The following is a 23,091-nucleotide window of genomic DNA, read 5'->3' as shown; positions in this document are numbered from 1 at the left end:
CAAAGTTGTAATAACTCAAGCTTCTGCTGTGATGTCACACAGGGAGGACGCAGCACCTCCAGAAAGCCGGCCGGGCAGTCGCCACACACACCGGAGCAGCGGTCAGCAGTCAGAGGCGACCTACTGTCAGGTGGATGGGAGTGATAGGAACTTGTCCAGCACTGGATACGCCAACACGCCATCCAGCATCGACCATGGATTCACACCCATCAAATATGACAGCAAGTATGGATATCCAGTCTGATATTTAGCAACAAAGATCACGTAAGGAGACTTTACCTCCTTGTGTGATGATTAAACGGATGCTTTGAAACAGGTTGAACAAAACAGACTTTGTCACACTGATTGAATCAATTGTAAGGCTGTTTCCACAGTTATGCAGTTATATTTAAAATGGGAAACTGTAACAAAGATGTGCATAAACAAAGATGTGGAAACAGAAAAATGTGTGTCATCTTTCATATCAAATCTTTCATGCATTCAATGATGCTTGCATACTTTTGCATGAGGAAATTCAGCGTAAAAACAACCAGCAACAAAAACAATTTCCAGTAAAACATGGGTTGTCACATAGTATGTGAAGGTTTAAATGCTAATGTGGATGCAGATGAGGGCTTTAAAATAATAAGCTTTAAAACATAACAGCACAAGTCTGAATGCACTTGAGTCTAAAGCTGTGCTCTGTGGTGATTTAGGATGTAATAGTTCAGTGTTTTAACGACTGTTAAGAGTATTATCCTCTACTTTATTATGCATCATGCTTCATTTAAGAATTAAGGGAAAAATAAACACCAGAAGTCTTAATAATACAGTCTCAAATTTAAATCAAAAGAAATATTTATTTCATGATAGACCTCATTTGGAAATACTCAACCATTCAAAAAATTGTACACAATTAAGTACTTATTTTTCAAGGATGAACTGACAGGAGTTGACATATAATTAGTCACATGCAATGGGTTTTTGTCCACCACATAAAAAGCGACCGCATCCCCATCCCTCCCCACCCACCCCTCCCTTTCCATACGTCATGGAGGCATCCTGTTCCTGACAGAGTGGTGGGACTCCGTGTTTCTCAGGACGAGTGGTCTGCGCGGAAAACACACATCAACGGTCAAAAGTTTAGAAACTAAAATGACAAGCTTCTTCTGCTCCATCGCGTCTTGGTGAAGCGACTGGAGCTGATGTGCCCCCCCCCCTCAGTGGAGCGTGGGACGGCAGTTCAACTGGTTTTTGTGACCGACAGTTTCCTGAACTTCTTGCAGCAACATTGCAGTCTTACAGTGAAATACAGATGTGCATATGAAGAAAACGTTGATGTGAGAGGTAAGGCCATATATTCAAGAAAATGCTATGTCATGACAAATTGAATTCACATTATACAGAAATCTGAGTTGACAAAGCTAAGAAAAATCTTAGATTTAGGGAATAAAATCTAAAAGGCCAACAGATCCGTTTATGCTCTCAACTGAAAAACTGATTAAAGCCGTTTGCCAGCGCACCACGGTTTGAATGGCTGCACATCTGAGCAGTATTTCAGCACCAGGAAATGACTGGGATTAAAAGGAAACAATGAGGAAAACATGATTTTGCACTCCTTCTGGGTATTAATGTTTTGCACACACAGGTTCCCTCCAGGTGGACAATGATCCAACACGGCACCAGAAAGAATTTCACACATAGTAATTGACTGACGTTAAGGGTCACCTGATCATTTGTCTGAAATTAAAAAAAAAAAGAAGTAAGGCAAGGTGCAAAACTCATAATGATAGAGCAAACCTCATGCAGACACTGAGACATTGATGAATTTGGCTTAAAAGTATTAAAAGAAAGCTATTGTTTCAGCTATCCGACTTAAAATAAAATAAAAAGTCTGTGCGGGATGCAATGAACTTTGAGTTAAAAGTGTGACATCGCCTTTGGACTTGAATGTCTTGATGGTTTCCTTTCGCTTCCAGCCGACTCAGGATGTGACACTGTTGGCTTGGAAAAATAAACCCAAAAATTCAACCTCCTCCAGCTGTCTCTGAGTCAATCCAGTCTCCAGTTAGGAGGAGGAACGAGGGTTCAAAAACGCCAGCATCCCCCACAATGTTATATTCGTGCCTCTCCCCTCCTTTAGTAAAGTCCCCTGCATGTTAACCACTGTCTGTTTGGGATGGCGATGTTCTTTACCGGCTGATGCTGAGGTTCTGTAAGCACCGACCAGTCTTCAAAGGCACCATACTGTACATTGTTGTAAGTGTGTGTGTGTGTGTGTGTGTGTGTGTGTGTGTGTGTGTGGGCATCTGTCTGTGTGGGCCGTGCATGGGCACATGCATACATGGAGAAGTCTACAAATTCAAATCCCTCCAGTGGTATCAGCCCACAAGGCATCACCATGACAACTAAGGCAAAAATCTCTCAACATGAAAACACAGCATCTTTGTTTGTTTTTCTTATTTTACTTCTTCTGATCCGATTCTTCGCTTCACCCAACTGCCCCACAATAATCATTAGCAATGATAATAATCTCTATTCAATAAATTATCTATACTGTACAATTAATTCACCTCGCACAAACCTGCACTATAGGGGAGCCTCTTTTTTTTCTTTTTTTAAAGTAAAGCTATCAACATTTAATTTCTGCTGTGTCCTCGTTTCAGCAAAGTCTCTGCAGAGCCCGGCGAGGTCTGCAGACGGCACGCCAGTTCTCATTCTTCTTTTCTGTACAGAAATTAAACAGGGCATCCTGCAAAAACAAAAGCTGATGCATAATTGAAGATAGAGAAACAGTAAAAATTCTTGCTGAAAAATGATTATCCAGCAACGTTGGAAAAAAAAAATGCCCTTCTTTCCCTTGTGTTATTGTCCTGGAGAGAGAGTCATTTCATCTGAGGACTGAACGTGGTTCCTGGTTTAAAAGTAGTGGGCCCAGCAGCATCCCGGCCCTACTGAACTCCTTCTTCATCCACGTAGGTCGAGGGGAACCATCCGATCTACAATATGAAACAGCAGGATTCAGACTTGCACTCTCAGAGATGCTACTTCAGAAAGCTACTTCAGCTGTTGCTAGGTAACAATATCTCCAACTTTTTGAATGATGAAGAAAGTTCTGAACCAGCAGAGGTGAAACGGGGGGTATTTATGGCCACAGCAACACTTTAATTTGCAGGTGGCTGGATCTGTGGGTATGTTATGCACACAGGAGGATTTGATCGTTAGTCTCAGGTTTTGTGGTTTTATTTCTTGGGTTTGATCTTACATTTGGAAGAAGGTTGACATCTTAACAAACGCTGCATGATACAGGAGAGGTGATCAAATACTGCAGTATGTGTTAACTATTTCCCCCCCCTGAGGAGAAGCTCCTCAGTAGCTTTTTCATGGGCTTAGATGGTGTTGAGAGTGACATGTGGCTGATCTATCAGTGTCAGATGGATTTGCTCTGACAAAATGAGCTTCCTATACAGAGTGCATTTATACGACATATCACTAAAAGACGTGGCTGATTTGAATGATGTGAAGCTGTCTGCATTTCTTCACTTTACATCTTTCATCATGACGTATTTTAATTTTATGTTCCTGGTTTAACAGACATTTAACAAGCAGGTGTTTTTTAATTAATACAACTGGAATGCCTCAGCTTTATTTATATTGAACACAGAGGCGCTTATGTTATTGACAACCCAGATACATCAGGTAAACATTTCTATTTTAAAGTTTCACAAACAACAGATATGTTTATTTTGTAATCAAATGTTACAGCACCGTGCATGGCAACTTTTGGATGTTAGAGGTGAGTTTTTGGGAAACTTTTGCCAGACCTTGACTCCAAGTTCTTGCTTTTGTTACTGTATGCATTTGATGCACTTCCACTACTTGAGGTGACATACCTACGTCATATACAGTGTTATGTCACGCTAAACCTCATTCATTTGTTTGGAAATGGACACCCTGACAGAGGAGCTGAGGGTTGCTATATTAAACTCTGATAAAATAATGAACCCAATCTTTACATTGCCACAGTAATACTATTTTATGACACTGCTACAGGCAACATCTTTAAGTACAACACTACAATTCAAAGAGTGCCAGTTTCTAGGAGGCACTCTGACTGGATGCTCAAATCACCTCAGCTGGCTACTTTTGATGCAATGAGCATCAGCTTTACTCTGAGCCCCACCAGGAAGTCTGAACTCATCAGTCTGAGTGTGATGCTTTGAATTCAGATTGTTAGGTTAATTAATAATGTCACCTTTTGGACCTGTTCTCCCTTTGACACAACAGAGCAGCACATCTTTGGCACTGCTGCAGACATATCGCAAGTCTGCCTGTTGATGGCAGCAACTGATTCTTAAACCAGAGCAGGTAATCCATTCATTTCCAACTAAGAAATCGGCTTTACAATTGAAAGTGCTAATTCTCACCTCTGCTACTTCAAACCTGAACTAAGTTTTTCCCAAATAGGGCGCCTCAAGATAAAGTGGTCTTGAGTAAGGTGTCAGAAAAAGCGTGATTCAAAAATCTGAGTAATGTATTTAAGAGTTACCCCAAACTAATCTGGGATTAGGGTTATCGTGACTCAATCAGAGTTCAGGCTTCAGGGAAAGGCTTGTTGAGCAGCTGGGAAAGAAATCTCCTAGTGTTACTGCTCTTTTAAAACCAGTGTATATTGCTTAATCAATTGTACGTCTCTTAAAATAACATTTAGACAGCCTTAAAACTGGGTATAAGACATTTTAAGACAATTTTGAATCTCTGAAAATCCTTGAAAAAAAAAAAAAAGTGTTTTGGTAATTTATGTTTCCTGTTTCTCATTTTCTTTGAGAAATATAGTCTTTGCATGTGTGCACTTTTACGGAGCTGCTGCCTAATCTCATTGTACCAGTATAATGATAATAAAGGCTTTCTATTTCTATTCTATTTCTAAGAAAACTGGGCACTTTCTGGATGCAGCACCAATTGAGATCCCGTGAAGTGACAGGTGAGGGCACTGAGCTGGGTGGAACCACTTTTTAACGCCAGAGTGCAGAAAAGTTCAGCGTAAGTGACTGTAGCAGCTATAAGTGGACACGCTGTCTGGTTCCACAGCAGCACATTAAAATAGTCAAGTTGAAAACTCAATGGGAAAAAAACATTTTTTTTAAATATTAAAATAGAAGCTGAGTTTACACCCACTTATAGCCAGCATGTTGAACTGGCATATCTCCCAGCAGCCAAGTTTCTATTTTTGACTCCGAAGCACCTGCTTTGATAGTTTTTTTCCTTTTTTTTCAGATTAATGATTCAAACTATTAATTCAATCTTGCCTGTTTTCAAAAAGCCTCTATTGTGCCCTCGGTTTTCAAGAAATTACTTTTATATTGACTTATGTGCAATTCTATAATTTTGAAGTTGATGGCTTATGTTTGTATCAGCGTTTGTTCCTTTTTGTTTCCTGTTAAACTCCATGGCAAACTTACCCAAAAAATCCCCAAAATATATCATTCAACATTACATCCCAGCTTTCTTCAGTGAACACTTACTCTTCCGTTGGCCTCTCCTTTCCACCAGCCCTGGTCTCCGCCGATCTTGCTGTAGATTTTGACAATGTCTCCCTCTCGCAGGGACAGCTCTCTCATGTCGCGTGCTGCAAAGTTATACCTGGCCACTGCCGTACTGACCACCCGAGGAGTAAACACTGCAAGTGGGAACAGTGACAGCTCAGCCCTTTCCTTTTCATATGAAGAATCGTCACAAGACATGCTCAGTCAATGGAGATGAATAAACCTATCTACACTTGGAAATATTGGAGATGATTAGCTGTGATAGTGTTCCAAAAGAAAATAGGACATTTGAGCATATACAGGAATGAACAAACGGTTGCATCACTGCGGAGGAAATTGGTTTCCTATTCTTGATTTGCTAAATGAATCTCATCCTAGACTTCTTAGACATTAAAATGTTGTTAATAAAAAGAGTGCCATGGAGAAAGAGTAATGAGGTTTAGAGCACATAAGAGTAATAAGTAGGAGATGAGGTGCAAGAGACAATACAAGCGAGGAAGGAAGGGAGAGGTGGAAAGTACCTGACCAGAAGGGAGCAGAGCTCTGAGAAGAGAAGTTGAGGCCTTGTGGACTGAGGAAGGAAAAGTTATAGGAGGCGCAGGTGGCTGCTACGAGGAAGAGGGAGAGAAAGAGAGAAAGAGAGAGGAGAAGAAATTAAGCAGCAACATATTTGAGGTACAAGCAGGCAGAGACATTGAAGAAAGCAGAGTTAAAACACTCAAAACCACTGAAGCACTGTCCTTACTAGGGATGGGCGGTATGGACTAAAAAATGTATCACGATAATTTCTGGCATTTATCCCGATAAAAATGACGATAAAAAAAATACTAATTCAACTCCACCTTTGTAACTATAAACCTATCTCATCATCATTTCCTTCTTTCTTTCTTTCTTTCTTTCTTTCTTTCTTTCTTTCTTTCTTTCTTTCTTTCTTTCTTTCTTTCTTTCTTTCTTTCTTTCTTTCTGGCTCATTTCTTTCTTTCATCTTCCTTCCTTCCTTTATCGTTTTTACCGCGAGATGGCAATTTCTTACCGTGGGGAATTTTTTTGATGGTATATCGTGAACGGTAAAATATCGCCCATTCCTAGTCCTTACTATGTTTAATTTAAAGATGCCATTTTTAAATTAACATTTTTTATTTCACTGTTTTAATCTGGTATTCATACAGTCTCCATTTATGTTTCACTTCATGTTACATAAAACCATGTAAAAAGGGTTATTTTCTCTGCAGTGAAGACACTTAAATGCAGTTCATTCATTCAAATCCTCTTGTCCTCATGTATTTTCATTAATGTACGACTGTTACAGTGTAGATATCACTGTCCAACACATGAGCTCCCCTTTCAGGATATTTTCAAGCCCATATGTTTACACTACCTGATGGTCCAAACAACATCTGTGTCAACCTAACCCTGGTTTCTAAAGGAAAGAGAGAAGCTAAAACTGTGCATGCAACAAGGCTGCAGTCACACAAATGCCACGCTGTGCTCTTTCAGACACAGTCATGATTAAAAAAATGTCTCCATCCAATTCCAAATTCAACCAAAAGAGCAGTTACTCCTTTGTGCAGAGCGAGCTACGGCAGAGCAGACAGGGCCAGCGCAGGACCCGGGCCAGCATTCATACCGTCTAATGAACAGAGAATGGAGCCAATTCAGGCTCCACAAACCTTCCAGTTAGCTGACTTCCCCTTTGTCACTCTATATCATTTAAGACTGCTGCACTCCTTTTCTCTTCTTTTCACCTCTGGCCTCCCTCGATTGATCTCTGCATGAATCAAAAGAATCTCTGGCCCTGGCAGGAGCAGATGAGTGGGAAGACAAAGAGAGTAGGAGGCGGTCTGTCTGTTATTTTACCCTCACTAACAACCATTACACAGCTGAGGTGGCAGGGGGGCTGGATCTGTGTGCTGCACTAGCATTTTATAGCATCTCCTCTGAGACAAATTAGCATAGTCATAATTAGTCATAGAGACAGGTGGATTAATTAGGATGGTGCGCAGTTCATCCCTGAGCCAAAACATCGAAAGCAGTATATTCCCTCCACTTATTCCAGTCCAATTCATAATGGCAGCGGCCATCCTGTCAAGGAAGCTCACTGGCTCTTCTCCCCGGTAGCATTTGTCTTCCAGCACTGTGTGGGGGATTGTGAGGGGCTCTAAATATCTTGGAAAGAATATGTATGTGGTTGGATTTGGTCTGCCGTGCAGGATTCCCTCCAGATTCGCAAATCACTACTCTCTAAAGGTGATTCCTACAGAGGAAACTCAGTCCATAATATCATTATCCAAAGCTAATGACCATAACCGTGAAGATCAATGAGGTTATTATGGGCCATACCGGGAATTGACTCATTTGGAGAACAGACATGGATACTTGAGAACTTGTGGACGCCATCATATAAACAGTTTCATCAGGACCGATTAGTAATGAAGTCATCGCTAAGGCTTTTATTCTGAGTTAAGCTCAAGAATGTGTTCATGGTTAATGGAGCATATTTTTGGCCAAGAAAGAAAAAACTGCATCAGTGAGGAAATAAAGAGGCAGAAGAAGAAGAAGTGTTTGCAGTGTTTATCTGCTGAAAGAAGAAAAGAGTTAGTTACCTGGTGAGCGCGTGCTTGCCCGTGTTAGCGAGCGCTCTCTCGACTTGTATGGGTATCGCAACGTGGTATCTAACAACTTGAAGCTTTCTTTCAGTGAATGGGTTTGGTAGTACTCCACCAGCTCCTGTTGCACGAGAGGAATTATAGAAATGGCATTTATCTGCTCGGAAACTGCCATGAAGTTATCTTTATTATTGCATGTATATGTCTTACCAAAAGGCTCTCAAACTTCTTTGCCTCAGTGATATGAATCCAGTTGTCTTTCTCGATGACTTTGATGTGTTTTACTTCATCGTTGAATCTGTAAAGAGAAAGCACAAAAGTAAGTTGTTTATGGCTGTTCCATCCATGCATCCATCCATCCATCCATCCATCCATCCATCCATCCATCCATCCATCCATCCATCCATCCATCCATCTTCTTCTGCTTATCCAGGGTTTGGTCGCAGGGGCAGTAGCCTAAGGGGGCAAATATACTTGCTGTTCAGAACGCATGCATCATGGCTAGGGATGGGAATTGAGAACCGGGTCTTGTTGAGAATCGGTTCTCAGTGTTTCAATTCCTTGGAATCGTTTGCCTTTTTTGCAAACGATTCCCTTATTGATTCCAGTGGGTGCCAATGACGTCACCACGCATGTTGCGCAACGTGCGCATTCGTGCCCAGCAGGAAAACATGGGGAGAAAGCGGCTTAAACGCTCGAAGGTTTGGTTACATTTTACCAAAAAGGATGACAACAGGGCGACAATTCTTGCAATGTGGACATTTCAACAAAGGGAGGGAACTGTTACCCTGGATTCACACTGAAATCGTCACATCCATTTTGCCATCCATTTTCTATGAAAGCGCGCGTCGAGAGGCAGCGGAGGCGTCGGGAGCAGCGCGCCCAGAGCGTCAATTTGAAGTTGAAAAATCTGAACTTTATGCAAATGAGCAGCAGCGACGCCGAGGCAGCGTCCAATCACAGACCGGGATTCCCGAAGCGAGAAGCCTCAATCCACATTGTACTTTCATGTACACACAAACGTACACTCATTCACATGCACACATGAGCAGAGCTGTGCACTAACAAACTTATTTTATCAGGAATTAATATATTTCATCCAGCAAACTGACATTTTTGCTGATTTGACTGCCGTTTTTACCTGAAATGCTCATGTGAAACACGTAACTGATGGTTGAGGGGCTGGATTGTACGAATGATTTTATTTGCTACATTGATCCAACGCAAAATAATTAAAAACCGTGCTTATTAATCACAAAACACAGTTTAAAGAATATGACCAAATCCGCTCAGACCCGGTGTGTCAGTGTTCACCGCAGACAGACTGCAGCTTCACCGGGACCAACGGCTCGCCGATGGTTGGTGTTGATCCGGGACCAAACCCACTCTTATCTACGCGGAAATACCGCTAAAATATGAAGAAGGCTTCCCAAAGTGTGATCCATGGTGAAATAGGAAACTGAAGATGTGCACGCTATATATAGATATGTGTAGGCTATATACACTTTGTTCCCTCCAGTTCTGCAGCGCAGCTTGAAAACCCCGCCCACTGCAGCCGACAGTGCTGCAGCTTTCAGTGTGAATCTACCAAGCAGCGCGATGCTGGCGTCAGGAGATTTTTGACGCTATCAGTGTGAATCCAGGGTTAGGGCTCGGCCGGCTGGGCTTTCCTCCGCAATCCAAAGCTAAGGAGCCCAAAGCTGGGGGCTTTGATGCTAAGTTGATGCTAATCGACCTGTTTGTTCTCCTTTTTTCCCAATGAGAATCGATAAGAGAATCGATAAAGAATCGAATCGTTAAACAGAATCAAAAATGCAATCGGAATGGGAAAAATCTTATCAATTCCCATACCTAATCATGGCCGACATGCGTATCCTGCGATCATTTGACGCGTCGACAGGCACGTTCTCCAAAAGACACTGGTACGTGACCTGCAGTTCTCGCTCTGCCCGCTAGTGGCGCTGGTCCTGGTCAGATACCAGCTGACCACAAATGACTGGACGCGGACTTGCGGACTGTTATGAAGAGAGGCTGAGCAGCTGTTATCCTCACATTTATGATGTGAGATCGCCGCTGCACAGTGACAAACATGCGTGTCAAAACAGCGGCGGCAGATCAACACAGTCCTGGTGCAGATGCAGAGTCGTGCTCGTTATGTCCGTGCTCATCAGAAGATGCAGCGGTGATGATGCTGGTCGGCTGTTTTGTCCACCGATCAGTCGTCTGAGCTGGATATAGAGGTTCATCAGTCATCGCTTGGCCGACACAGACTTTGCTCCAGATATTTTGGCAAATTAATCTCCTGATGACATGCGCGTGCACGCTGCAAGTTTGTAACTGGCTGCTACATCCACATCAGGTAGCGCAGGATGACAGCCAGCTCTCTGCTGCGGTCTCGGACTCGCCGTGTCTGGTTTTGTGCTGAATCAGCGGGACAATCCCATGTAACAAGTCGTTAAATGAAACGGAGGAAATGCGAAAAACATTGCCGCTGTTTCTCATCATCAGTTGCTGCATCAGCAGGTTGAACTAGCTCTCCAGTCTCCCGACGGCTCTGGTTGAACGGCCCGACAAACCATCTTTGATGGCGCCGTTTTCTTTATGAGATCACAAGCAGAACAGTGCAGTGATCTCCTCTTCATCCAGAGTTGCTGTCTTGTTTATTCATCTTTTTTCCACCAGCTGGTTTATTATAGAGGAGACGCGCTCTCCTTGCGTACTGCGCGAGCGACGTTGCAGTTGGCTGTGAACGCTAACGGATGCGAACGGACCCGAATGCAGGGTCAAACAGCAAGTATATCTCCCACTTAAGGAGGGAAGCCTAGACTTCCCTCTCCTAGGGCACTTCTTCCAGCTCATTTGTTGGTATCCCAAGGTATTCCCATGCAAGCCAAGAGACATAATCCCTCCAGCGTGTCCTGGGTCTTGCCTGGGGTCTCCTCCTAGTGCCCAGAAAACGTCACCAGGGAGACATCCAGAAGGCATCCTCACCAGATGCCCGAACGGCCTCATTTGGCTTTTTCTCGATGTGGAGCAGTGGCTCTACTCTGAACCCCTGCCGGATGACCCAAGCTTCCCACACTTTTTCTAAGGGAGAGGCCAGCGGAGACACCCTGTGGAGTAAACTCATTTCTGCTGCTTGTATCCACGATCTCCTTCTTTTGGTCACTACCCACAGCTCGTGACAATAGCCGAAGGTAAGAAGCCTAGATTAATTGGTCAAGGGCTTCGCCTTTAGGCTCAGCTCCTTGTTAACCACGACAGACCAAGCAGCGTCCACATAACTGTGGGCGCCACTCCACCCTTTTTCCAACTGAGAACTATGGTCTCAGATTTGATGGTGCTGATTTAACCTCTCTAGTGAGACTTTAAGGTCATGCCCTGATGAAGCCAACAAAACCACACCATCTGCAAAAAGCAGAGACTCAATCCTGATGCCATGAAACCGGACCCCTGGTCCCTGTACATCCAGTGTCAGAGCTTGTTCCACATTGTCGGTCGCAAGTCGGACCTGTTTTTGATGGTTGAACTCTGCGAAGGCTGCCCACAGTCACTGATCTGTTTAGGGCTTTTATTTTGTCTAAAAACATTTGACAGAATTACAAATACGTATCATTGAGCTCTTACTTTTGCTTGTCTTTAGGGTAATTTGTGCAGCTGCTCAAATATTTGTATATACATTACTGAATACATTTAAATAATTTTCAAACATTAAGGCTTATTTGTTTATCACTTAAATGTTGGTCCCTGCAGTTGTTTTTGCACCTGTCTGAAACCGCGCTCGTAACACATCAGTATGTGACAAACCCAGTAAGAACTCAAACATTATTTATCTCCAGGATACATTTTCTCAGAAGTGGAACAAACAAACTCATGTTGAAAAAAGAAGCAATTACTGAATGTTAATTAGTTGCAACCAAAAAAGCTGAGAAAAAAAAAAAAAGAAGCTGACTTGGACTTCCCATGACAATGTTTGTTTCCCCTGACATATGGATAAACCCTCCCCTTGACATTTTTCTGTCCAGTAAGATGTGAAATGCTCACTTGATGCTGATGGCAAACCTCTCCGCCTCAGCTGTCCTCTCTCTGATAAGGTAGGTCCCGCTACTGTGGGATTTTAAAAGGTTATCTGCCTGCTGGCGCTCCATGTTCCCCGCAAACCTACGGAGAAGCAGAATTAATGATGTGACCTCCATGTTTATATTATTGACCGACACAGTGAAGGCTTTGAAAATACGGAACATGAAACAACTGTGTAGTAATTAATCTTTTACTTGGAGCCAGCCTGCTTTAAATGAGTGCATTATGTTAACAGAGTAAATCTTTACCATTAGATGTGAACTAATTATAGGATAGCAACCTTAGGGTAATAACACAACAGCATACAGTCTACTTAGCGATTACATTCACTACACTGGGAGGTTAAGGGCCTTACCAAGGATATCCATAGTAGTCTGATTCCCTGGAGGACTGCCGGCTGGATAATGACTGGAAGGGCTGTCGCAAGTAACAAACACCACACATAAGAGGACAGGAAAGTCACAGCTCAATAACTCATGTATTTATGCTGTATATGGCACATCTGCTGTAAAATGGTCAGGAAGGCGAAGACAGGGGCCTCTGTAACATGTTCAGATTCAGTTCTTAGTATATATGACAAACTTACCTTTGGATCCAAGCAAGGTTTCACACACGAACTGGGGAAGAAGCCACTCTTTTGAGTTTGAATCAGTTTCCCCTGCAAGATAAAGGTTCATTAGTGGACAAATCATAAGTGTGTATGCAGGCCAAAAGAAAAAACTAAATCTCTGATCAGTGCAAAACACTAATTCCTAAATTCATTCCTGGAAACTCACTTTATAGCTCAATGTATATAATAGAAAAATCTGACACTTTGGTTCCCCCTAGTGGCGGTATTACGCCAGCTTTAAATAGGACTGAATCATTTATTATAAAGAAATGAAAGTTAAGGAATTTTTTCAAAAAAGGAAGAGAACAGTTTGAAAGGTGCCATATTAATTTGACACTGAATACACATGACAATGCTGTGCATCACGTTACATATTGATGCTGTATGATGTGCTAAATGAGAACACATCCATCAGCGTTACCCATCAGTGTCAGACAGAAGCCGGAGCGGCTTCACTGTCTGCAGCCTGGAGGAATCGATTTTGAACGCAGCACGCCCTCTCACATTGGACAGATAGATTAAACTGCCATGCTGTCGAGTGTAATAGCCAAGATAAATTCAAAGCATCAAAATGTTGCCCTGAGTCACTTTGAGAAAAGCAAGCGTGATATTCGCATATAAATTCCGTGCTTCAGCATTGGTGCCCAAATGGACCCTCCGGCAAGTAGAGTTACAACTCCCTTCATCCAAAAGAATGATTTATTGTTGCGGGGTCCCCAGATATGATGGTAAAGCACCAATAATGTATGAGAGGACAAATATTACCAACAGCTATGATGCACAACCGGCTCTGACAAATTATATGAATAATTTGACAAATTATTTGACAAAATGTATGAATTATTTGACAAATTACATTAATTTATTCAACTGATTTGACAAATTATATTAATAATATTTCAGAGCAGTGACCTAACTTCACAAACTAATGCAATCTGGCTTCACCGTGTTGGGTTGGGACGACAAGACTCCAGGAAGTCAGAGCAAGAAAATACTAGCGGAGATTGATCAAATGAGATGCAACGTGGTAATTAACTGGCACTGAAAATGCTGTGCAGGAGCTGATCCTTTTGAAACAGGTTTTTTTTACATTTCCTGTGAAAACATATGACAAATTCAGTTTTAATTGACTGACTTCAGTACCTCCCACCATGTGGTGTCTGGATCTCCCTTCAGCAGCTCAATAAAATCTCCTGTCTGGAAGGAAAGAGGAGTTTTCCCTGGAGGTGTAGGTGTACCATGGTAGTTCCTCACCGCCACCATTTTTGGACCTGGAAACATAGTTAAGTGTCTGCTAAATAAAGTGGGAACCACGGTTAGGTTGTTGCAAACAGTGCTGCTCACTGTGGATTTTATTTGCATATAATGCACAACAATTTTGAGCACTTGATGATGGCGCGATATCCTAAAACTACAGCATGGTTCTGAACTTATCTTTACAGGTTTCTCCTTTTGTCTACCAATTTTGCATGCCGTGAAATTACGAGAAAACTCCAATTTAAAATAATGTATGGGAAATGTATCGATCACCATGATCTGCACTGCCACCCACTGTGGTAGGTTTGTAATGATGAAATAAATTCATCCACTAGATGGCAGTAGAGAGCTGTGCTAGTCTGCCACCACAAGAACGTTGACAGCTGACATCAGATCAATACTGACTGACTGAAGGGAAGTGTGCATACCTGATGACACTCCAGGCTCCTTCAAAAAAAAGGAACAGAGAAGAAAAGAAAATGTTGATAAAACACTATTGAAATGGTTTAATACGTGTGCAGCTGTTTCACAAGGGAAGACAATAACAAGGAGAACATGTTGCTGGATATCGATGAACAGAAGCTGTACTCACCAAATCAAGAGGATCTAAAACAAAACAAATAAAACATGGAGACTGTTACAGAGTCACAATAAACCTGCTGTCATCATATATAAGTGTAAAATCAGACTGTACAATGACAGTTTATGTGAAGAGTATTGTTGATTGTATAATGCAGTTTTACAGGCACAACTTTCTGGAGTAGCTGAGGATGAAGGTACCGTAGAACACTACAGGGTTACTTTCCTCCCTGGTTGTCACAATATTTCCTCCAATTCAGACCCTATTTTTGTGCTTTCAGCCCCTCCCTATCAACAGTAATTATATTTAGCATAGCAAACAACAGTGTGCAATTGTCACGAGTAGGTTGATTAAGAACCCAAACGCAGGAGAGACCAGGAGGCAGGAGTTCCAAAAAAGGTGATTTATTAAATTAAACAAAACCTAAAGCGCTGAAACCAAACCGTGACAGTAATGGTACAGAAGCAGGGGATTTGGTTAAAGGCTTTCGAACATTAAAGATTCAAAGTTTAGGCTCACTCAGCTGTACTGAACCTTCATTCAATCTAAGAAAGCAGGCTACTTATTTTCTGAGAAAATCTGTGGCTAACACTTGGGGTTATGACTAGGGCTGGGACGATACGGGTAACTCACGATTCAATACTGTGGCGATATGTGGCCCCACGATAACGATTATATCACAATACACGATATCTACGATATTCAATATATTGTAAGAAATTTCATCAACGATATATTACGATATATGTGACTGGAAAATAAAAAAATACCCAAAGGAAAACGTCTGTAGTTATGCATTTATTCAATGCCAAAACTTCATACAATGTACAAAGAAAGTGCATTTGTATATTTCCTTACTGCCTCCTAGGCTTGTAAATGTAAACATTAAAGTGCATGAACATTAATAACATGTTTTATATAAACCAGGACAGTGCACTGCTTTGTTGCTAATACTGAAAAGTCAGTAAGCAATTTAATTTTGTATAGAACCTCACTGCCTCCTAGTCTTGTAAATGTAAACACTGAACAGCTGGACACATTGAAGTGCATGAACAATAGTGCAGTGTCAACCGCGTAAATCCATTATGTGTGTTGTAGTAAAATATCGATATTTGCCGTCAGTTCATCGATTATTTATTGCGACAGAGAGCACAACAATATATTGCAATATCGATTTTTTTCTCCACCACTAGTTATGACCCCCTCAAGGCATGGCAAGATGCATCAAATGGGTAGGCATGTCTACACGTCTACAAGAGGGAGTGGGACACTGCTATTGACTGAAAAAAATCAACTCTGCTTTTTGAAATTGATAATACATACATGGATAATTCATATTTCCAGGTATGGTACAATAGCATTGTTTGATTTATATGAAATCTGTCACACTGGGTTACAGAATACCGACTGCTTCATTTTCAGGGGCTCCAACCTGAAAAGGTTAAAAATCACTGGAGCAAATGATTCTGACTATATTCGCTAAAAAAAAACACTGCAGGGTATGAAATGACAGTCACATGATTCCTCCTGACTCCCAGTTGCTGTTTCTCTCTTTGGTACCAAAGCCATGACACAATGAATTAGTCCCCCCCCCCCTGTATCCCTGCTGGATAGCGTCGCCTGTGAACAGGTCGCTGCTCTGAGGCAGTAGGTTAAACTTGTGTGAATTAGAGCAGTCATTATAAAGGTCAAACACACCAATGATGAGCAGCATGATACGCAGGCTTCCATTAAATGTTTCCCAGATCTAAATTTCAAATGAACAATATACATATTTTTGTCCAACACATAAAAAGGAACACTTACTAATTTTACAAATAGTGATCACTTCCAAACACTCTTTGTGAGCTCCTGTTCCACAGCGAGAGCAGTAGTAGCCCTGATAGAAGATGCCCCTGGAGGATAGACACACAAACATGGACATACACGTCATTAATGCAAACAGGAAGTGTCTCAGACAGACATTAACCTCCTGTGAAACAGCACACACACACACACACACACACTCACACAGGGGACCTGCTGCTTGGTCCTCCATTCTACAAACACGGAAGCAAATCCTTTATTATTTTCTGTGTTGTAACTCTACAAAAATCCCAGTCAACTCGCCCCCCTGAAGCCCACATACTACATCCTAAAGTGTATTGGTTCTGGGTAATTTTAACAGCACATGCATTGCACGCTGCCTTGCAGAATAGTAAGTGCCATAAATCACAATGGGTTCCACTGAGGCTGCAGCGCTAATTAGCATCTAGAACGCTGGTCCCCGCTTCCGCTGGGTCTCTGAATTTAGGTCAGCAATGCCGGGAAATTTGTGGGTCAACACATGGAGCGGAGTTTAGCCGGCTTACTGTAATAGAGGTGAAAATGGTGATCGGCGACACGGGTGGGTAGAGCCTGCTGCAGTTGAGCTCTCACATGAGAGGAAGCATGTTCAGGCGGAATGTTAGGAACTGGGGTGTTTTAAAATATCTGTCTGCGTTCGTGCCGAACATGGATTTGACATTTATGACGGACTGCTGCAGCCAAATAAGTTATCTCTTTAAATCTAAGTATACTAATAAAGTGGCCGGGGAGTGAATATTGTCTCTGTATCACCTGTATCCACCAACTGTAAAACAAGCACACAGATATTTGTCTGTATTGCAGCTGGGTACTGGTACACTTCTTGCACATTATCAATTGCACTGTATGAGCATATAAGCGTGGCAGTTTTCAAGGTTGTTCACCTCAGCAACATCTTGCAGGCTCGACAGTTGGTGTTCTTATCAAACGTGTGCATCTGGAAGGTGTGCTGATTGGCTGTGGCTCTCTCTGGCTTGATGTTGGACCTGGATGAGTTCAGAAAAAGGCATGAAAAGAACTGATATAACAAGACAGCCAGTGTCATTTCCATTTACACGTAACTTAAGCTGCAGTTACAAGTTCTAAAACATTTCATTTCATTTCATTTTTTATTTGTTCCATATCATGGAAATAGTTCACATATGTTCCATTCCATGATGGAAAAGGGGCAAGAAGAAGAAAGCCTTATATACCAAGCCCCTTTCTCCAAAAAAATAAAACAATTCATATGAAGATGGTCTGTCCGTCTGTTCAACAATCACTACTTATATAATACCAAAAAAAAAAAGAAATAATGAAAAAACAAAACAAAAAAATAAGAAAACATACACACTAACTCACCAACAATATAAAAACAAAAACAACAAAATATATTTTACCCGTTAAATTCATATTGTCTAATTGTGTGGTCTTTATACAATTTCTTGAACTGGTGAATATTTTTACAATCTTTTAAATCAGTTGTTAAGGAGTTCCATAATTTTACACCACATACTGAAATACACATTTGTTTTAAAGTGGTGCGTGCAAACGGACGTTTAAAATCAAATTTCCTCCTATGGTTCTTATCTTCTGAACTAAACACAAAAAAACGTTGAATATTTTCAGGCAATATTCTGCTTTTTGCCTTGAACATAACTAATAAAGTCTGTAACTCAACAATATCTTTAAGATGAATTAATCCTGCATTGATAAAAAGTCCATTGGTGTGTTCTCTTGCCTCCTTTTTATGTATGATCCTTACTGCTCTCTTCTGTAAAATAAACAAAGGCTTGATATTTGTTGTGTATGTATTCCCCCAAACCTCGACACAATAACTAAAATAAGGCAAAATAAGTGAGCAATACAAAATTTGCATTGTCTTGTAATCTAAAACATGTTTCACTTTGTTCAAAACAAAAATATTCTTTGATACCTTAGTTTTAACATAATTTAACTGAGATTTCCATGTGAGGTTTTCATCTATAATTACACCCAAAAATCTAAACTGATACACTCTTTCAATATCAGATCCATCGATACACAAAGACACCTTTTCATCCCCTTTCTGTTTAGAAAATACCATGAACTTATTTTTTTTTAAATTAAGTGATAACTTATTCTTGTCAAACCATTTTTTCAAGTTAACGATTTCTTTTTCATTCATTTCATTTCATTTTCTTTTACATTCATCCAACATATCTGATCTAAGCTAAGTCCAAAGACAGTTTTTCAAATATATTCACTGCACTGCAATTCAAATCTCATTACAGCACACATCTATGTGTTAATACTTACATGGCCATGTCAAACTGTTCCATCCATTTTCTCTTCGTTTCCTCGGTTTTACAAAAGAACTGGAAGCCCTGCTTCCCTTGCAGGTGGATCAGGTAGAAACCGTAAGACCACTAGGGAGAGAAATTGAGTGGAGAACAGATGGCAAAGAGACGTGTGGATGGCAGTGAAGGAAAGACGTGGGCAAAGAAGCTTGTGATTACAGCACGTTCAGCCAAGTATTTCCAGGACTGTAAACACGCTCCAATTTAATTCAGAACAACAAGATCCTTTACATGCTTTAGCAATGCGTCTGAGCATAAGCCAGTCAGCCAGTCACAGAACCGGAAAGTGTGAGTGAAATCAAGGCATGACACCCAAAGAACACCACCTCCAAAAACTAGGCCTCCATGAGAAGATGAGCTTACCATTTTTCCACTTGACTGGTAAGCATGCAAAAAGAAAGACACCAGAGAAAGACCCAGTTACACATGCAAACATGGCCAGACACATGCAGTTTCAAAACAATAAAAGCCATGTTAAGACCAGTGGCAGGAATGCACCACTTTCATGAATCCTAAATGACCTTCCTTGCATTTATGTGGTCTTTCAAGCATGGACTAGCACGATGCACAGTTGGCACTTCAATGCATTACGGATACGTTTTGTATTTGAAATTACCATTACCCAGCTCCTTGAGCTCAAGGACATTTGTTATGATTAAACAGGCTGATTGATCATGTGCAGGAGCAAGTTTTTACGGAGATCTCATTATGTAAGAAAGCATTTCTGATCTGTTTCATTTCAGACCACAGCAAGGCAAATTATTTTCTTACCTTTTTCATGTCTCTGTTGTTCATTGGGTCATCTGACATTTTGTATGGCTGCAGTTCAATAATTTCTTTCAGCTCATAGCTATAGCCTTTCCTCTTGCAGACGATGACCACTTTGTCAAACAGGAAGATATACCTGCAGACAAATGCATAAATAAATCAAATATCTGGCTATGAAAAAAAGTTCTAGGTGGATTATTTTACTTATTCCTGTTGAATTTGGGCTCACCTGTCTTGTTTTGTCCTGTTGACGATGGAGCACACCTTCAGCTCTCCGTCTATCTTTGGCCGGCCATACTCCTCCAGTTTCACCTGCTGCTTAGGTTGCAAAGCGTGCAGGGGGTTAATCTACTGCATTCTACATCTTTATCATACAAGCATTGTGTACTGGACTAAAAGTGTTTTATCATGACGAAAGGGGTGTGGCTTGATGACGTTTGGGTGACAGAGGATCTGTCTGGAAACACTGACAGCAGCTTTATCAGGGCACCTTCTCTTTCACACCAGCTTGAGAAGAAATGAAAAGCTCACGGTGACTTATATTAAATAACCTCAGTGTATTTATTTTATATATTATAATCTTATATAGGACGATAATTAAGCATGCACTCTTATCAAACATTGTTCAAGGTCTTTAAACAGGAATTAGAATCTTTGCAAGTTTTTTCAACACTAAAAAAATAAAGAAGTTGCCGAGGAGATAAAAATACTTACAAGATTTTCTATTGAACTTTGGAATTCACTGATTTTTTTCAGTGTCTCGTTGTCCCTCTTTACTTCATTGATGTACATGGCCAGGTCCTGAAAGAATAAGGCAAGTTTTTTTTCTTCTTTCAGCTTCAGAGTGAAACTTCTATGGTATCCACTCTAATTATGCAACATTTATGGCCACAGAAACTCACAAACCTGCATAGCCTCCAGAGCCTCCTTAAGTTGTTGTCTCTCCGGTCGGTCAGTTGAGTGAGTCAGAAGTTCCTGTCAAGGGATTTTATTAATAATATTCATAGTTTTGTGAAGAAAAAAAGCTGCAGGTAAATTCTTGTAAAATTTTCTCTGTTTTTCTTTCCAAATGCAAATTAATGCATTTCAGGCATGCATAACATTCTTAAAAGAAAAACAAAAAACTAACAAGTGACGATTTGAGGTGTTACAGTGTATTTTTCCCTGTCTTCTTGCAAACACTCTTCTAGTGCAACATTGTGGGGTTCCTGTACCTTCTTATTCCACACATATTTGCAGTGTTAAAATGTGGATTTGCATTGTATCTTGGAAAGATGCAAGGTGACGTTGCCTTCGAAACAGCAAATATTGTTCTAAAAATCAAAATGTACCTCTCTGCATTCCTGCTCCAATCAAAGAAGTGTACATTTCCTTTGCAACGGGTACCGACACAACCCTCTCCCATAAAATACTAATGTAAACCACAATACACATTTAGAATTTATGACGGTCCATCCTAGCCGTCTCCGGCCCCGAGATGCCGACGACAGCTCCTGAAAACGTTATTATTTGTTCCACCTCTTGTTAAGGCTTCCTCTTGTTTTTCTAGCAAACCAAACTTTTATGTGGAATTTGGAAATGTACCTCCATATTGTCAACTTCCCAAAGCAATCCCTCGACCATGTGGTTAAATTGCTATCACTGAATGATGGTCACTGATGCAACGCTGACTGATGCATCACACGTATTAAGCAGTGTAAAGGGAGAAACGTGCAATTCCCTTCCAAAATGTACATAAGTAACATTGTTGTTAAATATTCCCATGATTTTTCCATAGATGTGTTGATAGATTGCTTAACAAATATGCATGACGGCTTTTGCACCAATTCCTTATTACAATTATATGTTTGAAATACAAATATTTTTTTAACTCTTTTCTAACTCCAAATTTCTCCCATAGCAACTTTTTTTTTAGTTCATACTGTCTTTGTTGCTCTTGCATTTACATCTTCTACATGGTCCTAACTGTTTGAGTTGTATTCCACAAACACTGCCGAAGATGTTGTTACTGTGATGAGAATAGACTGCTGTTCAGGACCATCAACAGTCACACACATCAGTATGAACCACACACCGAAACTGTAGAGACTGGTAACCAGCCTCCATATCTGGATTTTTTAGCAACAAGTTAATGTTAGTGTTTTTTTCTCTGCGAATCACGCCACCCCCCTCACAACCTGTCAATAATAAAAATGTTACATGGTTGTGGTTTTCCTCAGGCATCCTCCTCTGACTTGTGGAGTGAGTTAGAAAATGCTGGAGTGCAGTCATGAGTCACATCCCCCTGAGCACAAATGAATAAGAGGATATCTCTTTTCTTCATTAGCACCCTTAGGCCACGTTTACACGTAGCCGGAAAAACGGATATTTTCCCCTCTACGTTTTCAAAAATATCCTCGTTTACACGGACCCGCATGAAAACGCTGTTAACGTCATTTCAGCCAATCAGAATCCTGGAAAAAACATCAACAAATGACACGTGTAACTTCCAGTTAAGGCTGATTTATGGTTCCGCGTTACACCAACGCAGAGCCTACGGCGTAGGGTACGCGGCGACGCACACCGTACGGCGCGCATCGCCGCGTACCCTACGCCGTAGGCTCTGCGTCGATTTAACGCGGGACCATAATTCAGGCTTTACTTCCAAGACGGAACGAGAGTCTTTCGTTTGGAGTGACAGAGAAGTGGAGTTACTTTTAAGTGTGACTTTAGAATTTAAAACAGGTAAAATAAAATAAAATATTGACGGTGGCCAAACTAATTGTAAACACAGGTCGCACTCATGACGCTGCTGGTGACGCTTCTGTCGCATAATGTGACGTAAATCTCTGTTTTCCTCCGTTTTCTCTGTTTAGACGCAAACGTGAAAACTGAGTTTTTGAAAATCTCCACTTTGGCCGGAGTTTTCAGAAATGATCGTTTTTGGTAACTTTGAACTCCGTTTTCGTGTAAACGAACGGCCAAAACGCATGAAAACGCCTCAGTTTTTGCTCCGTGTAAACAGGGCCTTAAAGATTTCAAATTACAAGCACTTTAGGGTAAATCTTCTTTAGATGATACATATTCTTAGTTAAAAAAAAAAAAGAAAATATGGCGATAAGGGGAGAAAAAATGTGATCTTCTGGGTTCAATGAGTAGCTTTATTTGAATCTGCTAGCATCTGTATCATCTCTTCTGATGAAGAAACAATCAACCTCAGTGACAACTGCTCAACAACACAACAAATCACAGATTTTTGTTGTTACTGGTAGGATGTTTTCTTAGTCTGTCTGGGCAGCCATCTCCCTAGGTTATGTCACGCTCAGTGGGTTATTTTGTGCATTTAGGAGTAGTAATATACACTACTGTTGACACTGTCCTTGCTTAGCGATAAACATGACTCTTGTATGATGTTTTCTAAGCAACATAGAAATAGGTGAGCCACTGTGATGGAAATATTAGCCTTGGCCTGGGTACAGAGTGTGCAAACTAATATTTTGTCCCTGAAAGTTTAGCTCTGGGG

At 41.0% G+C, this 23,091-nt stretch overlaps 2 protein-coding genes across 10 annotated transcripts in view; one reads left to right on the top strand and one right to left on the bottom strand.

Annotated features, from left to right (window-relative positions):
* LOC133454469 (coxsackievirus and adenovirus receptor homolog) overlaps positions 1–393 on the top strand; it is a 15,559-nt gene extending 15,166 nt beyond the window's left edge. The window contains exon 6 of the mRNA XM_061733198.1: positions 43–393. Within this exon, the coding sequence (XP_061589182.1) occupies positions 43–244 (202 nt within the window). The 3' untranslated portion in view covers positions 245–393. The remainder of the gene's footprint in view (positions 1–42) is intronic.
* Positions 394–819: 426 nt separating this feature from the next.
* The window catches only part of vav2 (vav 2 guanine nucleotide exchange factor), a 259,563-nt gene continuing 237,291 nt past the window's right edge, over positions 820–23,091 (bottom strand). The window contains exons 11-29 of one of the 9 annotated variants that reach the window (XM_061734430.1): positions 20,496–20,564; positions 20,304–20,390; positions 19,819–19,907; positions 19,593–19,725; positions 19,185–19,199; positions 18,781–18,890; positions 17,388–17,489; positions 16,465–16,553; positions 14,671–14,684; positions 14,507–14,525; positions 13,965–14,092; positions 12,798–12,869; positions 12,567–12,628; positions 12,176–12,292; positions 8,342–8,429; positions 8,129–8,252; positions 6,047–6,133; positions 5,505–5,659; positions 820–2,978 (exon numbers count right to left, since the gene is read on the bottom strand). In XM_061734430.1, coding sequence (XP_061590414.1) covers positions 2,931–2,978; positions 5,505–5,659; positions 6,047–6,133; positions 8,129–8,252; positions 8,342–8,429; positions 12,176–12,292; positions 12,567–12,628; positions 12,798–12,869; positions 13,965–14,092; positions 14,507–14,525; positions 14,671–14,684; positions 16,465–16,553; positions 17,388–17,489; positions 18,781–18,890; positions 19,185–19,199; positions 19,593–19,725; positions 19,819–19,907; positions 20,304–20,390; positions 20,496–20,564 — 1,608 coding nt within the window. In that variant the 3' untranslated portion in view covers positions 820–2,930. The remainder of the gene's footprint in view (positions 2,979–5,504; positions 5,660–6,046; positions 6,134–8,128; positions 8,253–8,341; positions 8,430–12,175; positions 12,293–12,566; positions 12,629–12,797; positions 12,870–13,964; positions 14,093–14,506; positions 14,526–14,670; positions 14,685–16,464; positions 16,554–17,387; positions 17,490–18,780; positions 18,891–19,184; positions 19,200–19,592; positions 19,726–19,818; positions 19,908–20,303; positions 20,391–20,495; positions 20,565–23,091) is intronic. The other 8 variants (XM_061734432.1, XM_061734431.1, XM_061734437.1 and 5 more) reach the window with 8 other exon arrangements.

The sequence above is a fragment of the Cololabis saira genome, chromosome 11 (genome assembly GCF_033807715.1).
Source record: "Cololabis saira isolate AMF1-May2022 chromosome 11, fColSai1.1, whole genome shotgun sequence".
Classification (NCBI taxonomy): Eukaryota; Metazoa; Chordata; class Actinopteri; order Beloniformes; family Belonidae; genus Cololabis; species Cololabis saira.
This window is presented reverse-complemented; position numbering and strand designations above follow the sequence as displayed.